We start from the raw sequence: 25,608 nt of genomic DNA on the forward strand, positions 1-25,608 counted from the left end.
TTTACATTCGTAGTGAAAGTTGCTGGATTTTTTCTTTTCATGTAACATAAGGTAAGTGTTGTGCACTTTTTGGATGGAGAGAACAAACAAAACTTTCCTAACCGATCCTATGAACATGGAGATGCAACAAAAGACATCCATATGACATTCTATGCTTGTTCGAGGCAACAAAAAGCTACATACATACATGTCTCATCAAAACAACTTAAACGATATTGCATCGTATGCATTTTCTTCTTTTTTTTTGAGGAGGAGGAGGGGGAATATCAAGCAAACATGAGCGAACCGCGAGAAAATGCACAGCGTCGACAACAATTCTGCAGAGTACGAAGGAAAAACTAAGGATTTCCTGCAATGGCCTATTGGAAAATGTTATCTCCTGCTTCAAAATATGAAATATGAAAGGAAACAAAAGAGGAGACTTTGACGGTTGTCTCTAGTTTAGTAAAAATTTTAATAATACACGTCAATTACATTCTAATCACATTCAATCGTATTTTAATGATAATAATAATAATAATAATAATAATAATAATAATAATAATAATAATAATAATAATAATAATAATAATAATAATACAATAAAAAGTGTTTTAAAATAAACAATAACACTAGTCATCAATAATAATAATAATAATAATAATAATAATAATAATAATAATAACTAATAATAATAATAATAATAATAATAATAATAATAATAATAATAATAATAATAATAATAATAATAATAATAATAATAATAATAATAATAGTAATAATAATAGTAGTAAATAATAATAATGTTTTAATAATAATACATAATAATAAGCATTTTAATAATTCCAATAATACAATTTTAATAATAATAACATTCATTTGTGCTGCCTGTGATGTAACAATTGGCGTTCAGTGGAAATTTCAGTCCCAAAAAAATTTTGAAAGACCACAGATTTGAAGATTGTCAGATTTGAATTTTCCAGCTACGGATCTTGGATTCAAAGTGCAAAAAGTACAGATTTTAAGATTGTATCGGCTGTATTCGGGGGAAGTGTGGTACAGTCGCCAAAAGGTTCAACTTCGGTTGCAACGTGTGGACGTTCCAACGTCATACACTCTTCGCTGTTCCCATGTCATTTCACTTAAGGGCAACATATTGACATTGACATAGAAATTGACAATGTTGGCGTCTCCGAGGGCAAATATAGAGTTCAGGATGTAGGTTACGAATATGACCTTTACTCAGCTCAATTTCCTCTGATTTCCCTAAAAAACGGCCTGGTAAACGGCGCTTTTTCCGACGAGGTACGTGAGGTCTCCTCTCCAATTCAACTAAAACCAACTGATAGGCTTCTGAAGTACCCGTAGCGTGTACAAAGAAGGGACCTTCTAATGGATGCACTTCCTAAGAACTAAAGCGGTTCCTACGCTGTTTTCCAGGACGATTAAGGGGAATTGAACGAGACCACGTCCTGAAAAGTACTCATAATCTACATCCTGATCTCTACGCATGCCCATAAAGACCTCAACACCTCGTCAGTTTTGTGATACGCTGCTTTTAAAACCTTAGTTGCAACCAATTTCGAATTTTGATCTATTGGTCATAGTCGGATTGCCTCGTGCGTGAAAACTGAATTCGTGATTGTGCGCGCGATGTGCTCGGATTGTTCTCGATAGAAACGTTGCCTCGTAGAACTAGTAGAGCGGTTAGTTAGTTTATTTATTTGTCGCTTATTAATTCTTATTTAATTAATTTATTATTTAGTCTTTGTTAAAAAGAGCGAATATTCTACATCCACATTTCCGGTGAAATGTTGGAATTTTCCGAGAAAAAAAAAACGGAAAAAAAGAACGAGCCTACATAGGGAAAGAAAAGTTTAATTTTGAGAGAAAGGTTGAAAGAGTGGTTCGATGCCAAAAAAATCGCTGAATTTTCTGATTTTCATTTTGTTCGTCCGGCAAAATCTGTGCTATCCTTCTTTGGTTCTTTTCTGTTTTTAATGAGCTAGTGATTCTCTGAACAGACTTTTAAACGTACGGTACATGAGCTGTTAACTAAAAACACTGACATAAAGGTAGAGATAACCACACTTCAAACCTGGAAGCGTTACGGATGGAAAAAAACCCGCACTCTACATTGGTAAGCGTTATGGATGCATAGAGCAAAAAAAACGTTTAGAGGTTTATCATCGTGGTTGGTGGTCACGAGTTCGTTCATTTCAAGGAATTACATGTCCGTGTCAGAATTCCTCTATTCTACATAGATCTAAATACGAATATATTACACTTTGCTTCTGCTTTGCAACTTCTTTGCTGGAAATGAAGTTATTCCCTAATATCCTTACTTCACTTCAGCTATTAAACGATTTTAATAAAATCCTTAAGACGTAGCGCTTCTCAGAATCCCTCTAATTCTAAACTCATCACGTCGCCGGAACGCGTTTTCTTTCGTTTTAGTGCTGAAAATGTTTCTGGAAACAAACAGCTGCGCCATTGAACTGAGTTTGAGTCAGCAAACTAAATAATGCTGGGTACTGGCGACTGAGAAGGAAATTTTCCGATGGTTTCATCTCCATCAATTTTATCCTCTCAAGGACAAATTGGAAATCGATTCGGAACGATAACAGACGGAAGATTTCCGATGTTTCGAAAACCAAAGTTTAGGAAATAAGTGGAATCCGGATTCTGAAGATCAGAGGTGAACTCCTCAAAGTTCTCAAAGCATTATAGCTGTCATCAGCATTATAGCTCACTAAATATCTTGCAAATAATATTTATAACGTGAGGAATAAACAATGAATAGAGCAAACATTGAAAAAAGAAAGGTCTCTGGGGAAGAAACAAAGAACAGCTGAAATGTCCAGAGAGTAAATGTGGTGTGGCGCAGTCGGTTAGAGGTCCGTTGTTTTATACCTCTAACACTGTTACAGGTCATTCGAAACATATGGTCAGTTACAAACTAATGACTATATAGGCTGCCCCCAAGTCATAATAATAATCAACAATTCCAAAACCTCAACGATCACGAATTCCAATAAAACGCGTTGGCGCATCCCAAGTGGATTGATACGCCAGTGACTTTATCCTTTTACTTTTTAATAATAATAATAATAATAATAATAATAATAATAATAATAATAACAATAAAGTAATAAATAACAAATAATAAATAATAAATAATAAAACTGCAGTAAAACGAGTTGACGCATCCTAAGTGGATTGATACGCCGGTGACTTTATCCTCTATTTTTTTTAATAATAATAATAATAATAATAATAGTAACAATAAAAATAAATACTATCCTAATAACTAATAGACTTACAGAAATACAATAAGTAACAGTTCAAACGTTCTCATCCCTAGGAACTTCGGGAAAAATTTTCCTGAGTTTTCTACTCTCATCTTTCGGCCGGTTTTTGAGGCGATTAGGAAGAAATGGATGGAATCACCCCCTCTCCACAATCTACTATCCCGTATAGGCATAACCCGCCTAAAATTCGTACCACCTCAGATTCGTGGGGCTGATGCCTTTAACTCTTAAGTAGTGATAACGTTAGTGTAAGCTAATTTAAAGGCTTTCTCACTTCAATTTCACACTAATTTCAATGTATACGGCTTCCACTTTCACCATCTTGCACTATTTTCGAAACACTGACCCAGGTTAGTGTGGCACGTGACGGAATAAACGTAAAATTATTCCAATCAGCTTCTATTTAGGCCTGTGAAGACGGTGTAACGTCAAGCTGGCAAAAATTCCAATTAAAAACCTCACAGATACTCTAATGGAAAACGAAAAGCAACAATCTATTGGTTTCCTTTTTTGACGTAAGCATTTTTAAGCAAAACAACCTCTGCTCACTAAAAATCCACAAAGAGCAGTTTACTGAGTTGTTTTTTTAGATCTACATCTACAAAAAGGGAGTTTTTTTTCGCAGTCGGAAAGTGAAGGAATGTTCTCCAGAGTTCCAGAAAAAATTGTATTCTTAAGTTATTCGGATTTTTGTCAGTTACTTCCGTCAAGATACGTAGGTCGTAGATGGTTTTCAACTGAGAAAGAAGGAAATTACAAAACTTGCTTGGAAATTACATATTAAATATTATGTAGATTTTTCCATAAATTAGAAAAAAAATTAGAATTACTAAGAGAAATTTCATTCATTCAAGTGCTAGAAAAAGCATTGAAATCAACAACTGTTGAGAGGATTTTCGGGAAAATGACAAGAGGAAAATCAATATGCTCATTTCAATTGATTAATCATCATATTTACATTTTGCGTGTGCTTGATGTGATAGAAATAATGAAACATATTACATGAGACAATACTAAAAGCTGGTATTTCATTAAAAGATCGATTCCAACTGGCCAACTAATAAATTCTTGTCGTGTTTTGAAGGTGGAAACGAAACTTCGAAACGCCAGCACGATTTTCAGGATTTTCATTTCAAACGTGAAGTATGTTAGAACTTACCGCACGAGGTCAATCAATGCATGTTGACGAAAAAGTCGTAGTCAATAGGTACACGTACTGCTCCGACTCTGTTCGAGGATTTGCATAGAATGTTCGAACGAATTTTAAATTAACCACCACCAATCCATAGAGAGAAGGAGATGTCATTATTCAGGAGAGAAAGAGAAATGCATTGAAAACGATTTTTGGGAGAGGATTTTTTCTAGGAAGGAGTTAATTTGTAATAATGTAAGTTTGACATAAATTACGTAAATATCTATGACAAAAATGTCTGCGTTTTGCGTTGAAATTCAAAGATCAGTTGTTTAGCTTCTCAGGCAGGACCTCTTAGCGCTATTACTTCCAATTTTCGAATTTTCGCTTCAAATAGGTTGAAAAAGGATGAATAGAGTGCTTAATGCTAGTTTAATCGATTTCCGCACTTTATCCTTTATCCTTAATGTAACAAGTGTGGTAGATTTTACTAGAATATCCAGTCAGAAGGGAAATCTTTTCAGACTTTTGAGGTCACGTTTCACGGAGCAAATAAGGAAAAAGGATAAAGTGTTTAGCGTTAATCAATCCGCTTGAGATGCGCCACCACGTTCACTTCAATTCAGAATCGTTTGAGTTTTACGAACTCGTGTCGGGGCTGTACAATGACTTGAGGAGGCTAGACGATGTGCCAAGTCAGTGTTTTTATCCTCCCATATAAATCTGGATCGGATTTATCGACCCCGAAGGGATGAAAGTCTTTGTCGGCACTAAGGTGGACTCGAACCATCGATCGATTGTGCAGTCACTGCGGAACCTCTCACCGACTGCTCTACACCAGCGTTTGTTCCGATTGACTGACGTCGAATGACTTCTTTTGATAGGCACTGCCATAAAGGATAAAGGATAAAGTGTCTAGTGTATGGTAGTACCTTACCGTAGTAAGTAGGTGCTCCTGGAGAAGAAGGAAAAAAATTCCAAAAGAAAAGAGTCGACTCGGAATAGAATATTTCCACATGTATGCAGTGGAGCAGTCATCGTAGACGGATCTATTCGGTTCAGTGTATTGATTGATTCAAAATGGGTACGATCATGAATGATTCGAATTTTATTCTTTTTTGTTCAACCACTTTTTTGATTGCGATACAGTATGAAATTCTATGATTTTACAGCTTTCTTTTCTTCAACAACAATTCTTTTTCCTTCAAAGAATTTTCTATTGTTACTTTTCTCTTGTGTTCTAAGAAATGCTCTGAATAACAGAAATTGTTGCAGTGGAACTCAATCGAAGAAATGGATGTGTCTACTGTTACAGTTTTCTTCGTAGCATGTACTGCAGTATTCAGTGGTGATGTTGAGATCGTTACTATTCTGAAAAATTTCCAGAATTAAATATGTTTCAGTCGAATTCGCAACAAAAAAGAAAAAATACCGCACCGACTACAGTTCACCACAGCACTGCGATTGTCGATCATTCGTTTCGCTGCTGTGATGACTGTTCAGCAGAGAAAGCGGAAAAATAGTAAACTATAGGAGTTGTGAATTTTTTCGTCTTTATTTTTCAGGCTTATTAAAGCGTTAAATTTTTTTTTTGTTTTTTATTACCAAAGAAAAAGAACCCTAATGGGATCTACACTCATTGATGACAACTATATTCCTCAGGAAAACAACAAAAAAGCTAGCACTGCAGCGGTGGCGGTAAACACAGTGAACTGCGTTACTTTACCAGTGAAGCACTGGAAGACGAAAGTGTAACCCATCAATGCACCACATATATTTTTTTCATACTGTATACTATAGCCACATATAATTGGTGGCTTTTTGTCTTCCCGATCACTGAAGTATAGTAGGGTCAAAACGACATGGACCACGGAAGCAGCTGCGTACGCGGATTCTCTCGAGGTAGCGGTTAGGAGCGCGCTGGAATCCTTTCTGGCACCACCTATCGCTGCAGTTTGCGACTGTCCCACCTCGGCTCCATCCACTCCCTCCATCGTGCCATTTCGAGCACGTACGCAAATGCACCGCAACTACACTGGTGATTCATTGACGTCGTCGTTTTAACCCGACTATCCATAATGAGTAGCGTCGCATACTCTTCTCCAGAAACTTGGAATACTGCGTTTGGGGCTTCGGATCTAATAGGGTGATGTTTCCAGGAGCTGCAGAAATGTCATATCAGATCATAGGCGATTATACTTACTTCAAATCAGCAAATCCTTCGATCTTCGCCTACAATCCAGATTTAAACGAATTTTTTCTGTAGAACGAATTAGGACGTATTCTTTACATAAATGCAAGCGAATGAACAAAAGTAGGAAAGTTTGTACTTCTACACTTAGCTGGATAGAAGAAGCACTACTATTCCAAGAAAAAAAAACACTTGCTAAAAAATGATGTGTACTCATTTTCTCCGTAAGGAAAATTTGATCATGTCCACCTGAACCTCCCATCGAACCTTATCCTTAGGCCAATTATAGATGAAAACTACGAATTTGAGCGAATTGGACGACTTTATTGACTTCTGCACTATGAGTTCTGCAGTATAAGAGGAATTTCATTCGTACAACGGAGTCACAAGAAACCACACTGAAGATTCTTGAAAAAAAAAACGAAAACATGATTGAATATTGTGGATAAAACGTCAATATCCATGTTTATAATTACACGAGTACGATATATCATTCGGTTATTCAACTGAGCAACATCTAAGCTGAGTAGAATGGTGTGTTTTTCAAAAAGCTCGATTTATAGCGAACATAAACAGTTTGTCCAGTATGGATGTAACCCTAAATGAGGAAAATATTTGAAAAAGAAAACATTCCTGCATCATTCTACATATATGACTTTCTAAAAGTTCACTAAGGTTTTCAGAAATTAGTAAAAGTTTTTAAAAACTAAACCATAACGTATAAATCTACTACTGTAGTACAATTAAAGGACCAACCGGACGAATAATCCCAGCATCAATGCCAAACATTGGATTGTCCTTACAATCATTACGCATCGGTCCTTCCGGAGCAAGGCGAAAGCTTAACCCAACACTTATCTCTTTCTATGTTTTAGAAATATTTCAGAGTAAACTAACCCTCTTAATGTCTTTAACGGCTCTACTGAGGTATTCATCTTTCCGTCAGAAGGATCTATTGTTGTCATTACACATCTGAAAGAGGAAAGTCACATAGTGCTACATAGAAAATGAAAACAGCAGTCAAAGGGATCTACTGAAAACGATGCCGGCGCTTTTCGCAGAAGCGTGCTGTAATCAAGACTGGAACGGCGATTCCACCAAATGACATTGACATTTTTGACATTCAACGAATTTTTGAAGGTTGAACGCTCAGTCATTCACTCACAATTTGTGAATGTGAGTGAATGATTGAGTGCTCTACCTTCAAAATGTACCTTCGAATGTATTGTGTCGTCAGTTGTTGAACTTGAGCATGAGTACGCCAATATTCATGTCACAATCTAATGTCAATCCCATTCCGGTGCTCTCCTTTTCATATAAATGGAAAAAGACATAAAATTAATGTCTGACATCGATTACAAATAAGTGAATCGCTAAAATAGCCTTAACATAATGAACGCTGGCGCTTGAAACACTAGTCGAGCTTTCTAAAAATGGAAAAAAGAATGTACCCAGAGGCTTTTTGACTTTCTATCGATTCTATTTTCCTTTATTCTTTTTTAATTCTTTTGATTCTATTTCTTCTTCCTATGGCAAATTTAGCCACAGGTCAATCGCTTCTTAGTCGTTTCTTTATTTGAATTCCTTGCAGTAAAAAACAAGGTAAGTAAAACGTAACATTTAGTCAGAATTTGGGCTGAATATTATCGAGAACTGTTCCAGTTTTACGAATAATACCACGAATCTGACGTGGTGAAGGAATCCGCGAGAAAATTTAGCGTTAGGGTTGTAGATTGCGGGGTCAGCGGCAGTTCCGCTCGTCCCTCCCTGATCGTCGTGATCGTAATCGTAAGAAACGTCGTGGAAAAGCACGTTTTTTAAGATGATTTCAGCTGCAACGCGCCACCGTTGTGTACGCGCCGCATCCATGTGCGAGCGGTCAAAGATCAATGATGGCTTCTCAAAGGCCTATTCAAGTAAGACCAATGAATAGGTTGTACAAAGAACCGAAGTGTGGTCATAGCGGAGCGCTCTAATGTGCCTTATAGGCTGTTCTCACGACGTTTTTTAGGGAGATTAGGGAGAATTAAGCGGGGCCACGCTAGTTACCGTAATCTACAACCCAGTCTCTACATTTTCCTCGGAGTTTCCGTACCACGTCAATTTCGTGATACACTGCTTTTAAGAGGTAATAAAGTAAAGTTATCGTGGCTTTTTCCTTAGGGAAACGCAAGCTTCACAGCGGAATATGATGGAAAATCAATCCATCAACTAATCCATAATTAGACAACTAACCGAAGACACGGCTGCAGGGACTGAAACACTACATCACCAATGTGAATCGTCAACCAGTTGTCCTCATCAAAAGCAGCGCATTTGTCGATAAAAATGATTGGCCGGAATCGTTGGATCTCAACCTATAAAAATTGAGCCATTCAACCGTAATCCAAGCAGGAAAAAGAACCAAAGAGCAAGGATGACTTTGTTTTCCAGTCTGGTATTAAGCGCGTCCAGTGATGGTTGTGTATTTATCATATAAGGAGCATCATCAGCAAATGGAGTCTAAACAGTGCTAATCCCATAAATCTCATACGAAATTGTGAATCCCGAACAAATAAGCGACACACTTTATCCACTCTTAGTGGGATTTCCAAATTCCATTCCTTTCGTTCGATCACACAACCTCTGTTACTGTACAGACCTTTGCGATGCATAAGTAACCTTGTGTCTGTAATTAAAAATCATTACCAAAACAAACAAACAAACAACACGCAAACAAACACCACCAAAACGGGAACGGAACGAACGTGCCACGTTTTTCCACACGAGACATGACGATTATCGTTATCTTTTAAACATTAGCATGTCTCGTAACTCGTAACTGTAACTCTTCAATGACTTCAATCCTGGCAGAATTGAAAAATCCCAAAGATCTGCTCAGTTTTTTTTCGGCCTATTGCCGTGCCTATTCATTGGTTTTACCTGAATAGGCTAGTGGGAAGAAATCAAGGATCTTTTACTGGTCACACGTGGACGCACGTGTTCCACGCCTTTTTTTAACGACGATTAGGGGGAGATGAGCGGAACCACCCCTGATCCCGCAATCTACAACCCTAACTCTACTTGTTCTCGAGGATTCCACGATCACGTCAGATTCGTGGTATGCTGCCTTAAAGTTTTGCACACCAGTCTAATAATCCTTAATAGTTCTTAATACCACAGCAATATAACAAAGGATCATCTTATGCAACATGTTTCCGATGCAAATCGTAATGTTTCCTTCGATTTTTTAAATTGAATTTTGAAATCTTAACACTAAAGAGCATCTAAACAATTTTTCAAACCTATGACACTGAGCAATCTTTGCAATCAAAAACAAACACACCAGGTTCGTCAAGGATTTCCGATAAGAAGGCGGAAACTTCTTCACCGCAGTCCAATCCTTCGGTACGTTCCTCTCGAAATAATCTGCAACATATGTGCAAACGAATTTAATTACAAATTACTCTTGAAAATTACTTGAAAATAATTACTCTTGAAAATAAATTACTCTTAATTATAAACTACAGAAAAAAATTCAATGTTTTCGCGATGAACCTTGCCGTTCTGACATCGTTTCGCTTCATTACTTCCTCAATTTTGACATTGATGGATTTCTCGCCTTTGTATTTCATTGTTAAAATCCCGTCGTGAACATCACACTCTATTAGAACCATGCATGGTTTCTGTCTGCCAGTGTAAAACCTAGGTACGTGAAAAGGATTTCAGGATGTAGGATCATTTCGGGAAATACAAAAACGCAATCCACATACCTGCCATCCTTGCCGTTGATAATAATGAAATTTCTATCCAGAACTTCACCAGCGACAGGACCTGTCTCGCTACAGTAAATAGAAAACACCTAAAACATAAATAGAATTATTTGGCAAAATAAAATAAATTTAGTACTTGATTTACACTGAAATATAATACGTGACCAATCGTACTTTGATCCAAACCTCCCCTCACTCTTTCCAGAAATAGTTGGGTAAAAATTGACAAGTGGGAACTTTGCAAATTTTCACGACATAGTGTTATCTGACACTAATTGTCATGCAAAGTCCATGCAACAATGATATTCCTCAAGGGAGATTAATCCAAAGTGGGTGATCTAGGCTGAGGCGAAACGATCCACCTTTTTATTTTATTCTGTTTTTATTCCTCTGTTTTGATTATTTCTGACTTTTTAGGGTCTGGGAAAAATTGGCATCTTTTCTTCGAGAAAGGTAGATTAAGACTAGTGTTAGCCCTCTTTCTCAGCTATGAATATCTGTACCTTTTTAACAAGAAAAAAAACCCGTAACTTAACTTAAATGTAAAACTTAAAAACTTAGTATGTACTCCCTGGTATGGGCAGCTTTCGTAAGAGATTACTTTATTATAAATGAAAAGTGAGCGTAAATTATTCAAATAGCACTAAACATCGTATGGTTAGACGGGGAGCAACTAAAATTTCAAATCTGATCATCAGCTATGACCGCTTGTGCTGAACATGAGCCAAAAACAAGGATTCTAACAGCGTCCGATGAATCCCGCAGCGTCCGACTGATTGATAGAATAAATGGTAAGTAGGTGGAATCGGAAGAATCTGATTAGTAATTTCATGGAAGCTCGTCTAAGAAAATAAGAAATTCGAAAGTCTGTCTTCGATTTGAAATCTGTATTTATAGGCCTTTGAATAACTATATCTTGATCCCTATTACCGAAAAGATCTTCTGCTCTTTAACGGTTTTTCACAAGTAGTGATTGATCGTTTGTAAGCTGGGTCAGATACTCCTAACAGGAAAGTTCAGAAAAGCAAAATTTGTCATATAGTGCAGCCTAGGCTGCACTGGATCCCAAATCTGCTAGTGAATGTTAGCAGAAAATACAAAAAATTTTACAAATTTTCACACTGCAGAAGATATGCAATCTCTGGATTGCACAATTTTATTTCGGTTTTGAAAAAAAATGACTGAAATAAATAGTAAAATAACCTCTTTTCCTTTGCACGACTTCACCGGATAGACGTAGAGCCCCTTCACTATTCCAACTGGAATCAATGGTGACTGTCGATGTCTGATGAGTTTGACAGCGTATCGTGCAGCCTAAAATGAAATTTTATGAATTCTAAATTCTATGAAAATTCAGAACTGTAGAACTTTGGAGCGGCTTCTAAGTGAACGTGCTTTGTATGCACGGATCGTCATTATTGTCTTCTTCCTGTTCTTACAGTTCAGATGGATCCTGTAAGCTCGTTCTTCCAAGCGCTGTCATAACAGGCACTTCTTCAGAGACAGAAAACCCTTTCTCGCTGTTTTGTTGCGGAGTAATTCAATATTTTCATATATTCCATGGAATTCGTGTTGCGAAAGCTGCAGATCAGTGAACAGATGTACTTTTTCTTATTTGCACTTTAACATCATCCTAAAACATTGTGCGCTCTCTCACGGGATGGAAAAAACGCGCAGCGACCAGCTGTTCTTCTCCTGCATTGGTGCACTTATCACTCTTCAAACTGTGGTTCCTCAAACTGGTATCTCTGTACGATATTCACCCGTACCCAAGTCTTTACTATTAATTTATTATTACTTAGTGGTATTTAGTATAATTATCTACTCATGTTTATTATTATTCATTATTCACGTTTTAATGAAATTGCTAGCTATAGTAAGGTCAAAAAAAGGAAGCAAGATGCAGTTGCGATAGCGGTTGCGCTCAAAGCAGTGCGGTGGAGGATCGAGGGAGGTGGCACCCCGTTGGTGCCACTATTCGTTACAGTTCGTGATGGTCCCAATTTAATTTTAATACCGCTAGTTCAACCACGACGTTCCGAGTTCCGAGCGCGGCCGCCAGCGCAACTGCACCGAGCTCCATGTCCATGTTTTGACTGGAGTGCACTAAGAATGAGATGAAATCAATGCAGTCCATGAATCTACTGGAAATTCCTGGAAATTCTCTTCAATTTCGCCCAAATGTAGAACTTTAAAAAAGAATTGCTCAAGATTAAAACAGAGCAGTGTGAATGTGAAGACCGTTCCATGTAAATACAAAAGCAGAAGCTACCGTATCTCAAAAGAGACTACAATGGAATAAGGAACTGTTGTCCTATAAAGGAGATCAGCAACTACAGCCCTCGCCGACTTCACGACGATAAACAGCATTTTCCTATAATGATACTTGGAAGGAAGGAAGATTGTTTATTTATTATTTTTCATTATTTATTTTCATTTATTCATTACGTATTTTCATTTATTTTCATTTATTTTCTACCATTATATGCTTATTTTCTACAGAGTTCTTGTGTACTCAGTAAAAATCTCGTAAACACTCCGTAAAAAAATAAAAAGAGTCAATGGTAAGATAATATTAAGCGAATGCCTCAACAACCTCCAACCTTCAACCATCTCAAGTAGGATATAAACTGTAGTGTAGAAATAATGAGAAAATACAGAAAAAAATAGGGGAACATTTGAAAAACAAAACCTTAGCTTGAAAAAAAGTCATGTGGTGTGCTAATTAAATTACTAATTAAAACATTACTAATTACTAATTAAAACACCCCCTTACTGATTCAAATTGAAGTGCGTGGATCAACCTACGTTGTAAGCGATTACTGATCCTCCAATTATCCCGAAGAGGAGTTTCTTGTCATCGAACATCCTAAACGATATTGATTGATTCTGGATCAGGGAATGATAGAAGCAATGAAACATGAAATCAATGTCGGCTATTGAAAAAAAGGCAGACACGTGGTCGTCACTAGACATAGACACATCGGCGAAAACACGATCGATAAGCAAGTAACGAATAGCATTGAGCTACTGATGGCCAGTAGGATGTACAGGAAAAAAAACTTTTTTTTCTCGAATTGGCTTCATTTATTATTAAACGATGAGGTAGATCAAAACGCGGACTTCTTGTAGCGCGCATAAACTGTTTGTCCAACGTGAATGTGACCCTGAAAAAGAACATTCTCGGATAACACTTTGTGGAATTTCTTGGAATTCTTGGAATTGAGCTCGGTGTCAACGTACCGGCCGATCAACACCGGCGTTCACCCCGAAAATTGGCGAATCCTTGAACTGCTTCCGCATAGGACCCTCGGGTGCAAGACGAAACCTAGGAGGCACTTCCAAACAAGCGGAACTTTATCTATTTGCGAAAAATTGGTTGAAGTTACTTACTCTCGTAATTTTTTTAGCGGTTGCATTCCACCATCCTTAGTTCCTGTTTCAGGATTGACGGTAGTGAGCACGCATCTGCAACAATCTTCTCATTTAAAAATCTTGAGGACGTAAGCTCCTTTTTAGGATAAGCAGAGAAAAATCTGAGCTGGTTTGCGTGTGTTACCGCAAGTTGTACCTACCTACGTATAACTGATATCATCACTGGCGGAGTGAGAGGGGCGTGCATTTCGCTCACATTCATTCAACAATGTTTTTTTTCCTACGTCGCAGTTGTTTACAGTTATCAAAAGGTTGCTTCTTATCGATTTCACGTGTTAGTTCGCGGATTCAAAATCGATCGAGCAAGAGGGAACAACGTCAAACCAAACTAACACCTACACGTAGGCTTGAAACAGGATGTAGGGGACGTGTTATAAGGTGGATTTCCTTCCACTAACGCATGATATCCGGGGATTTCTTCCAATATAAACGACTGAGGAAAGGATAAAGTGCCTAGCGTTAGTCATTCCGCTTGGGATGCACCACTACGTTCACTTCAATTCATAATCGTTTGATTATTCTCCTAAGCAGAACTTTTTGGCACTATTACTTCCAAATTTTGAACTTTTTTTTCGATTGAGGTAAAAAAAAGTATGGGTGGAGTGCTTAATGCTAGCTTAATCGATGCCGATGGAGATGCGCCAACGCGTTTACCTCAGCGCAGAGTCGTTTGAGGTTCATGAGCACGCGTACATCCTTACGATGACTTCCGGGGGCGAGACGATGTATTTGATGAGTGCTTTTATCCTCCCCAAGTAATATAGTAATAGAAGTACAACACACTCCTCCCATACCGATTTATCGACCCCGAGGGAACGAGAAATGCTTATTTGGCATTAGGTCGCTGTCAAACCGTCTATCGATCGTGCAGCCTCACCGGAACTTCTAACCGACTGCACTACACCAGCCTTTTTCCCGGTTAACTGTTATCGGACGATTTTTTATAGGTACTACCTTGATAATAATTTTCTACGAAGCCAGTGCAATAGAAAAAGAAAAAAGAGTTTTAGAAGAAAAACAACGACTGCGCTACGGCTCCTTACAGGCAGCACAGCCTCTTACCACTGCGCTCAGCGACTGCTAAGGCGTACGACATTAAAGGCAGCATACCACGACTCTAAGGTGGTACGGACTTCAGGTGGAGAGTTCCTATACGCGGTCGTAGATTGTGGAGAAGAAAATTATTCCGTTCATTTCTTACCAATCGCCGTAAAAAAGCAGCCCGGAAGATGCGGCGCGTGCACAAGGCTGGCGCGCTCCAATCGAACTTCTTGTAGAAAATAGCGCCCCGGAACGCTCGAAGCCACATCTCCCGAGCTATTTTTTACGGCAATCAGAAAAAAAAAGGACCGAATCACCCCCTTCCCAACAATCTACTATCTCGTATACGAATACTCCATCTTAGATCCGTACCACCTCAGATTCGTGGGGTAATGCCTCTAATCGACAAAAAATACTTCAAAATTCTTACAGTTTCTTCATCCATTCAACGAAATTCCAGTGTTAAAAAAGAAAAAATGCAGAAGGCAGCAAATGAATGAAGTACCTGGTGCATGGTTTAAAGCATTGCAGTTTTACGTCGCCTATTTGAACGTCAATCCATTTGTCTTCATCCCATGCTGTGCAGTGATCCACCACAATAACTGGACGGAAATTTAGGCTGCTTACCTAAATAAAATTACAGTTAAACACAAGTAAGTATAGCTTCCCTCCTCTAAGTAAATATTGTAAAAGTAGGTGGTTTAGACGCTTTATTAAGCCATACTCATAAATTTATTCTCTACGTACAACAGTAATTATCTCACTAACAGAAAAAAAACGTACCTCATACTCCAATTTGGAGTTAAGGTCTTCCAGAGATCCCTGAGTAGTAATCATGTATGGTGCCAGGTCAGCGTAGGCGCACTGTAAACAAAAATAATTTAACCACAGAATTTGGTTGCATTGTGATGGCATCAGGGAAGAATAATCCGTCGCAAAAAAATAAGTATTTCTTCTAAGTTTTTTTTTTAAATTTTATTTCTAGTTTATCTAATTTATTTTTTAGATCCTTTAGGTTTTAGGTTCTTTTAAGTAATTTTCCTTTTTAAACTGTATTTGTTGAAATTTGTCGCTGTACAGGTGAACTTCTGAATATTTTGGAATTTGAAACCACAAACCATGCATACGATTTTTCTCAGGGTTACTCCTGAAGCAGTGGTGAATGATTTTACACTTTTTTATGGTTCTGGGAGATTGAGCTTCTTGTAAACTCCTCGATAAGATGATAAAAATAAAATAGTAAAGAAATTTGAATGGAACATTCGGAAAGCACATCCGGTAGAAATTCAATCATTTCTTTGTCACTTTCCTTGTGAATAAGGTCTGTTTCCTCTCATAGCCTGGGATCCTTCCCTTCGGAACATGTGAGGTTACACGCCATCTTAGAATTATATTAAGAGAGTGGCTGTCAGCCGATTCAAGACACAAAAGTCCTCACCGTCGTCAAATTTACATTTAACGCATCATAAAACTGACGAAGTTGGTGAAGCTGCCATTAAAATTACAGTATGAAGTGTACTACTATGTTAAGACTGTGGTCCCACTCAATTCTCCCTAATGGTCCTGAAAAACGGTGAGGAAACTGCTTTATTTACTACGAGGTACGTTAGAACGTGCCACCCCATCCTGGTACACTGTGCGGTTCTCTTAGCAGCTTCTTCATTGGTTTTACAGAGAAACAGACTGCCTAAGAGACTTCATCGATCTTCGACCGCTCGCTCGTGAATGCGGGGCGTGCAGATGGGTGACGTGTTCCAACTTATCTCGTAGGAACGAAAGCTGTTTCTCATGTCGTTCCTTAAAGGCATCACCCCACGAATCTGAGGTGGTGCAGATTTCAGGTGGAGTATTCGTATACAGGATGGGAGACTACGGAGAGGGGGGTGATTCCGCCCATTTCTTCCTAATTGCCGTAAAAAACGGCCCGGAAGATACGGCTTCATTCGTTTTGGCGCACCATTTTGTACAAGAGGTTCGATTGGAGCGCGCCAGCCTTGTGCGGCGCCGCATCTTCCGGGCCGTTTTTTACGGCAATTAGCAAGAAATGGACGGAATCACCTCCCTCTCCGTAGTCTCCCATCCCGTATACGAATACTCCACCTGAAATCTGCACCACCTCAGATTCGTGGGGTGATGCCTTTAAGACGATTAGATGAAACTGAACGAGACCATGCTCATATTCTTAATCTATATCCCAAACTTTGTATTTCTCCAGAGATTTCCCTAATACGTCGTTTTTGTGATACACTGGCTTTATTGCTCTTGATCGGGTTTCGCTCTTCCACAGGAAAGGATTTTCCACATATAAGGTGCCTATCCTTTGCAGAAAAAAATGAAGTAGTAGAAGTTATTTATGATTATTTCCTTCGCCTCACGAGAATATGTATAGTCGGGTCAAAACGACATGAAGCACAATGCAATTGTGTAAGCGGCTGCGCTCAAAGCGGTGCGGTGGTGACAGCGGTTGGAATCGAGATGAGACCGTGGCGAACTGCAGAGGTGGGTGACGGTAGCGACGATCCTCACACGATCCGATCCGCTACGCTCCATCGCGCCGCTTCGAGCGCAGCCGCTTGCGCAAGCGTCCATGCTTCATGTCGTTTTGACCCGACTATACGAATGTTGACGTCTCTCAAGAGAGAGGACAATTATACTTGCGGATGAGACGGCGACATTGCTTCAGGCTACAAATGGTATTCAAACATTTCACAGAAAAAAAAACAGCTGGAGAAATTCTTGATGTTTAAAACTTTAAAGAAGAATATACAGACTAGAAAGGTCAAAATGTTATTAGTCGATGAGACTATGATCATTTTATGAAGTAGATAATAAAATGAAAATGAAAGAAGAAATAATGAAAAAAGTAATAGATGAAAACTGAAAGTAAATGAAAAAATTAGTGAAAGTAAGTAATAACTTAGTTCAAAGTAGATTATTTCAATTTCTAAGTAATCAGCGTAACTAACGTCATCTTTTCTTTTTGGAACGTTGTTATTCCACCAATCCGGATGAGTTATGCATGTCCTCTCAGTGAACATTCCCTTGCTATACATTAAAAGACGAACGTCTGCGAATTTCATTCGTAAAGCATTAATCATTACTTGATAAAAACTGATAAGAAACCTGTTTCGTCAAGAATTTCCGAAAAGAATTTGGAGACTTCTTCACCGCAGTCGAGACCGTCAGTTCGAAGATTGGAATGAAGCCTTAAAATCACTAATTGTTGTGTTTTTCCAGCGAAAATGTAACTTTTACCTACTTTTTAGAACCTTCGACACTCTTTTGCACATAAATAAGTCAAATATTGAAGAAAATTGTAAATAGGCTAAGGGTACCCATAAAAAGAATCCAATTCTCTTAGCCCGTGAGGGAGAAAAAAACCTAAAATTCTCCTTTAAAGATAACAAATCTTTGGCTTTAAAAAAGGTTGCAGTAACAAAAACATAGCCTTGAGGTCCAATACAACGAAATACAGTAATCACAAGTATGTTCCCTATCGATTTGCTCACAATTGATAGATTTAATTGATTAATTGAATGATTTATTAGATTGTTCAAATAAGAATTCACTGTTGTTTCGAATAAAAAGTGTACCGTGCAGCATTTCTCTTAGAATTCTGGCTGCTAGGTGACGAGGAGGATTCAAAAAACCTATCGACCTCAGGGCCAAGAGCTGCAGGAAGGTAATCTGGAACTCACAGTGCTGTTCTCACTATGTTATCCTTTCGAACTTTCTCGATGTCGACCGTCACCTTTGTGCCATCCTTTCTCCTCACAGTAAGAATTCCATCATTAATTTTGCACTCAATTGTAACCATCACGGGTTTCTGACGAGCTGTGTAAAACCTTAAAAAGATATTTCACATACTTATTTTTACAGGTTGATTTTTGAGAAGAAGATGAGGCTAAAAATAATCCTTAAAAGGTTTTTTTCCCTCAACTCTCTGCTATCTTTAAAGGTTTTGATCAGCTAAACTATCCTCACCGTCCGCTTTTTCCATCGACAACCACGAAATAACGATCGAAATGTTCGCCAGAGATTGGGCCCAGAGGGTGGCAATAGAATGAGAACACCTGCGATCAATTTTTTAAGATCACATGCACAAAAAAAAGAAAAAAAAAAGAAGGATAGAGGATGAAATGCCCGTTGGCGTATCAATCCACTTGGGATGCGCCAACGCGTTCTACTGGAGTTCGTAATAGTTGAGGTTGGAACGCTTGATGGCCTATAGAGGTATTTTATCTCCCAGACAGTCTAGCACCAATTTACCGACTTCGGAGGGATGAAGGGCTTGGTTTGCACTAGGGCGGTTTCGAACGCGGGACCGTGTGGCTATAACGGACCTCTAGCCGACTGCCCCACAACCACCCCATACACACAAAATTGCGACCACTTAAATCTATAAATTGTTTAAATTATTTAAATTCAAGTTATTTTAACTAATTGATTAATTTATATTCTTTGTTAGCTCCGTGTAACGTGACTTTGAAATTTCCAAAAGATTTTTCTTCCGACACGATTTCTAATTAAATCTACCACACTTGTTGTATTAATGATAAAGGATAAGGCGTACGGCGTTGATCAGTCCCCTACGGGAATGCGCCTACACTTGCGACATCAATTCAGAATGGTTTTAGGTACATGAACGCGCGTGTAGTTTTACAATGACCTGCTGGGACGAACCGATTTGTTAAAGGCAGCGTATCACGAAATTGACGTAGTACGGAAGCACTAGAGAAACCATAAAGCTCAGCTTGTAGATTACGGAAACAAGCGTGGATGCGCTCATCTTCCCTTAGTCGTCGCAAAAAAACAGCGTTTTTTTAATCAAAATCAGTTGCAACGAACGCACCACCCTTGTGCACGCGCCGCGTCCATGAGCGAGCGGTCGAAAATCAATTAGGTTGCCTCACCAGTCTATTCCAACAAAACTAACGAATAGAACAAGAAAAAAAACGCATAAAAAACAACAAAAAATAAGGCGTAAAAAACACAAAACAACTATAAACATGTATGAGGGCGCGCGTTCTAACGTACCTCGTGGGAGATAAGGCGGTTCCCAAGCCGTTATTTTCAGGACGACTACGGGGAATTGAGTAGGGCCGCGGTCATTTCCGTAATCCACAATCCGAAGTCTATAGGTTCCCTGGCGTTTCCTTACTGCGTCAATTTAGTGGCACGCTGCCTTGCAGCCCTTGTTTTTACCCTCCCAGGCAAATTTGGCACCAATTTATCGACCCCAGAAGGAGGAACGATTCGATTGACGCTAGGGCGATTTTGAACCTTCGGTCAATCGTGCAGTCACAGTCGAACCATTTACCAACTGCACTACGCCAGCCTTTTTCCCGAATAACTGGCATCCGAAGATTTCTTTTGATAGGTACCACCATGGTAGTAATTTTCTACGAAGTCAGTGGAACAGAAAAAAAGAAGGAAGAATTCTTAAAGATGCATCTCTAGGAGTCATATCTTCTCACATTCGATGCATACCAGACTGCTCTCAGGGCCCCATTTTTTAGGGTTCTGATGTCAAGGACAAGGAAACAACACCAAAAACTGCCTCGAAATAAAAAAAAAATCGAAAAAAAGAAAAAGAAAGAAGAAAACACCTGGGGAATATAAATTGCTTCGATAATTTCCCTAAAGAAAATATTCATCTAAGCGGGTCTAGTGATGTGCGGGTTTTAATACAATTACAAAATATATTGTATTATTCGCTTCGTAATATAACAGCAAAAAAAACACCTACACTAATTCCTTTGCAGGATTTTACTGGATATATATACAATTCTTTCACTGTTCCAACAGGGACCAAATCAGAGGAAGAGTTGTACAGATGTTTCCTTAACCGAACGACCACCTAAAACTGTACCATGTTGTGGAGGAAATAAGAAAACCTCATCATAGGAAAAACACTCACAAAATAAGTTAGGGCAGAAGCACCTATTCCCACACCAATAAGGAATTTTTTGTCATGCCACATTTTTTTTTGTGATGATTACCCTTTGTGAAAACCTGAATGAGTAAGGATGATTAAGAATCCACAGAAAAAGCGAGAGAGAAATTCCATTGAAAAAAAAAACAGAGAGAAAAGCACAGGTAAACGAAAATCAAAGGTTGATAAGAGGAATTTGCGGGATCGATAAATCAGAGAGAACCGGCTCGACAAAGCGGTCATATGCTGACCGAAGCATAGAACAACATCGCAAACACTGTTCCAAGACAAATCGGTCCCATTGAAGTCTAAAAAACGTAGAGGGATCTAGAAAAGCTTGGATTATCGTGATTTGTAGAGTTTAAATGCAAATATTAAATGAATAAATAAACACTAATAAATAATAAATAATAATAAAGTCATAATAATAACAAACACTAAAATACATAAAAATGCCAATAAATACATGTCATGAAAGTACATATTTACTTCAACGCATCTAGTTACCCACAAGTTTTACTAGAATGTCATTAATAATAAAAAATATAAAAGGATAAATGGATAAAGTCACTGGCGTATCAATCCACTTGGGATGCGCCAACGCGTTTTACTGGAATTCGTAATCGTTGAGGTTTTGGAACGCGTGTTGGCCTATACAATGACTTGCGGGGGCCAGCCAATGATCAAGTCAGTGTTTTTATCCTCCCAGACAAGTCTGGTACCAATTTATCGACTCCGGAGGAATGAAAGGCTTGGTGAGCACTAGGGCGGTTTCGAAATAAAAAATATATTGAAATAAAAAATAAATAATTCTCACAATCCTCTTTTATCGCATATTGAATGGTTCTTAGATGAGATCGGATTTAAAAATGAAATTTGACAAATAATCAGTGAGGAAATCAATGTGGTGTGAACGTGCGTAATGACAACTTATTTCTTATGTCCCAGGAATATCGGGTTTTCCATATTTTCTCTTCTAATTGTAATAATTGTAATTGTAATTTGTAGTTAATGAAATGTAATTAATGTAATTAATTGTAATTGTAATTGTGTTGTAATTTCTGAATTGTCAAGTTTAATTTTCAAACTTGATTGCGACAAGAAATTTGTTTTTTTTTTCGCAATACCTATGTCGTCAACGTTGAAAAATGTCTGCTCTACTCTAAGGATCACATTATGTAAGTCAGAGCGGGTCGATATCGAGCGGAAGGAGTTACGATGCAAGAAACAAGAACAATATGACAAAACGATCACATTTCTTATTAGGAAGATCTCTGTCTCAAAGCACTTCTCACAATTCCGGAAAAATGAACAATGTAAGCACATTGCTAAGCAAGTAAGCTAAGTAAGTAAGCTAAGCAATGTGCTTACATTGTTCATTCTTCCGGAAATGTGAAAACTGCTTTGAAACAGAAATCCAGAACAGTAAGTACATACATTAACTTTTTAAAAATTCTAGTCAACGTTTTGAGTGGATTTTCACGAAATAAATAATATTCGAATACAATGAGCGATGTAAAAGGATCAAGAGTGAACGACCCTCTGCTTACTTCCCAAGTAGCAAAAATTATGTACGTTTGTAAACGCAAACAAAAAATTACTATGGAAGAAGAATTTTAAATAAAGGACACACGTAGCGGTGTAAAAAGAATTAAAGAGGTTCAACTGTACGAATACACTTTTCATGCGCGAGTTTCCTGTAAAACATGGAGCTGTCCACCTTTCCATAAATAGGTTCAAATTTGTACCTCCAAAAGTTTCAAAGGGATGATGATTTTAAGAGGAGCTGAACTTCAGGTCCAGAAGATGTAAGAAAGAACGCAGCTGAGGATAAAGATCGAAGATTCGGGGGAGAAAATGAATAGTATCTTTTGAAAGAACAGTCTTCGTATCTTCGGCACCATGGAATAATCCGGAAATCGTTATTGTTTGTGGTCGATGCTGGAGCAGTGGGAGGGTCCAAATTTCCCAAATGGGACTACATTTAAGAGCGACAGAACTTAGACGGTGAAGCATTAAAATCATTTATGGTGCAGTAAAGGCGCAAATTTCTGTGAAATAAATAAATAATAATAAATATAATATATAATACATATAGCCAAACATTACAGATTCTCGAAAACTGGAGTTCCAAAAGAAAAAAAGATTCATTCGCATGGATATCTTCTGCTCAAGATCCTCTTCTTCTGTATTTCGGTTAATTTTTAAAATAATGTATTGCTATATGCATAAAATCAAAGTTTGATTTCTCAAATTGTATCATCTTATTCTTCTCAAAATAGAATCTCTTTTTTTCCTGTTTTGTGTGTGTTGTGGTCGAGTAGGGAAGATTAATCGCACCCAAAGACCACCGGTGATAACGGAAATGTTTTCGCCAAACGTTCGACAAACAATAAACAGTGGCCTACCCTGTGGGAATCTAAGGAATAAAACGACAGCTTTCTAATCGTATAAAAACGAATTGTGTTGGGATGTGAAAATGAACAAATAATAAACGCAAACAAACATAGGAAATTGAAAAATACGTCGACAGAAACGGTCGAGTCCGTTATCATACACCGTTCACGTGCGTCACGATACGTCACGATGGAGCACAGCGCCATCGTGACGTATCGTGACGCACACCATAAGACAAGAATTTTTTGGAGATCACAAGACACTGATTCAGAAACATCACAATTTCGGAGGATTTGTGAGTCAATAAAGCAAACAAAAGTTTATAGACTACCATCAAACAACAAACAGTAAGACCCCATCAAAGGATTGTCCCGAAAGAAAGACGTTGGCGCAAAGATATTCTAGGATCCACAACTACGACGAGTCCATAGGCATATCCAACTGGAGATTATTTTAGATTTTCGTATTCCAATAATATTTTGAGGACGTCCACATGTTGTCCCATTTTCAAGGAGTTGCGGATCACCTTCCCAAAAAAATCCCAGACAAATTGATCCAAACGAGAAATTTAAGAGATTTTGGAAAATTTTGATTTGATTCTACACACGTGTTGATTACGTGTGAATAAGCCTTCTCATAGATTTTAGGTGATGCTGCAGACCTTTCCTACACAGGAATTCAATTTAAAGGCAGTGCATCGTACATGAAAATGACGATGTTGGGGTCTCTGCGGGCAAATATAAGAGTTGTGTAGGGGTGAGGGTTACGAGTCTTAGCTTACCCCCACTCAATTACCCCTAATGTTCCTGAAAAAACGACGTTGGTCCCTACGAAGTATGTATATGAAAATCCACCACCCTTGTGCACATGCCGTGTCCACCAGTGAGTGGTCGGGAGTCAGTAGGAGTTCTGCCACCGGCCTATTCCAGTACAACCAACAAAGGGGCCCGAGGCTGCCTATGGTTGGCGCGTTTTCCCACTCAGTTTTTTCGCGGTGACAAGCAGGAATTTGAGCATTCACATTCAGAGCTACTCGTAATCGGCACGATGAACTCTACTTTCTTTTTTCCTACAGAAAACGTCAATTTTCAGATATACTGCCTTTAAATGTGTTGAGTTCAAGAGAATACTGTAGTGGAGAGTTTGCCATTCGTTCTACTAGAAGAACAAATGTTATATGTTAGTGGAAATTGTTCATTCTCTTCGTACTTACACATATGGTTCAATTATAGGTACTCAAAAATCAAATCAAATCGCCGCCGACAGCGGTATCCAAAAACAACCTAAACCAATTTTATAAATATTACATCATATATTCATAGATATAAAAGGATAAGGTCACTGTAGTATCAATCCACTTGGGATGCGCCAACGCATTTTACTGCAATTCGTAGTCGTTGAGGTTTTGGAACGCGTGTTGGCCTCCACAATCGCTTGCGGGGTCAGCCGATGATCAAGTCAGTGTTTTTATCCTCTCAGACAAGTCTGGGGCCAACTTATCGACTCCGGAAGAACTAATGGCTTGGTTTGCACTAGGACGGTTCCGAACCCTCGACCGTGTGGCTACAACGGATCTCTAACCGACTGCGCCACACCCGCCCCAAAAAGAATAACTGCAGCTAAATTAATCAACTCCTTTTAGTCCTTCCGTTTAATTGAACTCGAATAAAGTAAAAAATGAACGAATAATAATGTAAAAACAATAAGTATTAATAATATAAATGTAAGTAATAATAAGAAATTGAACGAAATTAAAGCGAATAATTACACCTGAATAAATTAATTTCTTTTAGCCTTTCCGGTTAACGGTCACAGCGGACCTCTAACCGACTGCCCCACACCCGCCACACCATAATTTCAAGCTTACTAAGTTTTTTTTTTCGAGATAATTTACGTATTTGGATTTAGTGAGTTAAATGTTTTAAGCACACATTACTTCTTCACTTTAGTATTTCTGCTTCAAAGATTTTTTCTAGAGTGAGTGGCCGATAAAACGGTCCTTCATCTGGTGAAAGTTTAGACTGCATACGTGGTTCGTCTCTTATTAAAATCGAACGAGTTTTGGCGTCTCAAAAGGATCCTGCGTTCGAAGGAAGAATAGCATTTCTACGCATACTGTAGTTAAAGTTGAAAATTATTATTGAATGACTAATAGATTATCATAATCATGATTTCCTTCCTGTCTTCTTAGTCTTCGATTGTACATTCCATAAAACCTACTAATGCCAGTCATTTTAGCACTTTTTGATCTATTCTTCAATTCTTTTGCACTTAAACAGCTCACCGTTGACGATAGTTCAGCTGTCATGCAAATAATTAAATTTGATACTAAGATTTTAATACTTAGTTAATAAGTTTGATAGTTAACAGTAAGTTATTTTTTAAAAAGATAATTTTTTTTTAGGAAGTTACAGTTACTTTCGCTATAGATGGAT

The 25,608-nt window shown here is 38.1% G+C and overlaps 3 protein-coding genes across 6 annotated transcripts; all 3 read right to left on the minus strand.

Annotated features, from left to right (window-relative positions):
• Positions 1–487: 487 nt before the first annotated feature.
• Positions 488–1,091, minus strand: RB195_000436 (uncharacterized protein; the record flags this gene model as incomplete). The annotated part of the gene is made up of 2 exons (XM_064196781.1): positions 488–664; positions 996–1,091. The coding sequence occupies 2 exons, from the start codon at positions 1,089–1,091 to the stop codon at positions 488–490; spliced, it is 273 nt and encodes a 90-aa protein (XP_064052662.1).
• Positions 1,092–7,130: 6,039 nt separating this feature from the next.
• RB195_000437 (uncharacterized protein) lies at positions 7,131–13,341 on the minus strand (the record flags this gene model as incomplete). 2 transcript variants are annotated; one of them, XM_064196782.1, is made up of 12 exons in its annotated part: positions 7,131–7,211; positions 7,370–7,454; positions 7,511–7,585; positions 8,849–8,970; positions 9,035–9,115; positions 9,181–9,281; positions 9,939–10,021; positions 10,151–10,297; positions 10,366–10,454; positions 11,569–11,679; positions 13,174–13,234; positions 13,322–13,341. In XM_064196782.1, 12 exons carry the CDS (start codon positions 13,339–13,341, stop codon positions 7,131–7,133), a joined length of 1,056 nt encoding a protein of 351 aa, XP_064052663.1. The 2 variants fall into 2 exon arrangements, with proteins under 2 accessions (XP_064052663.1, XP_064052664.1); XM_064196783.1 differs by lacking the exon at positions 13,322–13,341 and having other exon boundaries at positions 13,174–13,233.
• Positions 13,342–13,475: 134 nt separating this feature from the next.
• RB195_000438 (uncharacterized protein) lies at positions 13,476–21,078 on the minus strand (the record flags this gene model as incomplete). 3 transcript variants are annotated; one of them, XM_064196786.1, is made up of 11 exons in its annotated part: positions 13,476–13,532; positions 13,609–13,693; positions 13,759–13,833; positions 15,347–15,468; positions 15,625–15,705; positions 17,808–17,908; positions 17,965–18,047; positions 18,540–18,686; positions 18,826–18,914; positions 20,591–20,701; positions 20,762–20,824. In XM_064196786.1, 11 exons carry the CDS (start codon positions 20,822–20,824, stop codon positions 13,476–13,478), a joined length of 1,014 nt encoding a protein of 337 aa, XP_064052666.1. The 3 variants fall into 3 exon arrangements, with proteins under 3 accessions (XP_064052666.1, XP_064052665.1, XP_064052667.1); XM_064196784.1 differs by lacking the exons at positions 20,591–20,701; positions 20,762–20,824 and adding an exon at positions 21,028–21,078; XM_064196785.1 differs by lacking the exons at positions 15,347–15,468; positions 15,625–15,705; positions 17,808–17,908; ... (3 more) ...; positions 20,591–20,701; positions 20,762–20,824 and adding an exon at positions 13,941–13,987.
• Between the last annotated feature and the right edge of the window lie 4,530 nt (positions 21,079–25,608).

Source organism: Necator americanus, chromosome IV, assembly GCF_031761385.1.
Source record: "Necator americanus strain Aroian chromosome IV, whole genome shotgun sequence".
Classification (NCBI taxonomy): Eukaryota; Metazoa; Nematoda; class Chromadorea; order Rhabditida; family Ancylostomatidae; genus Necator; species Necator americanus.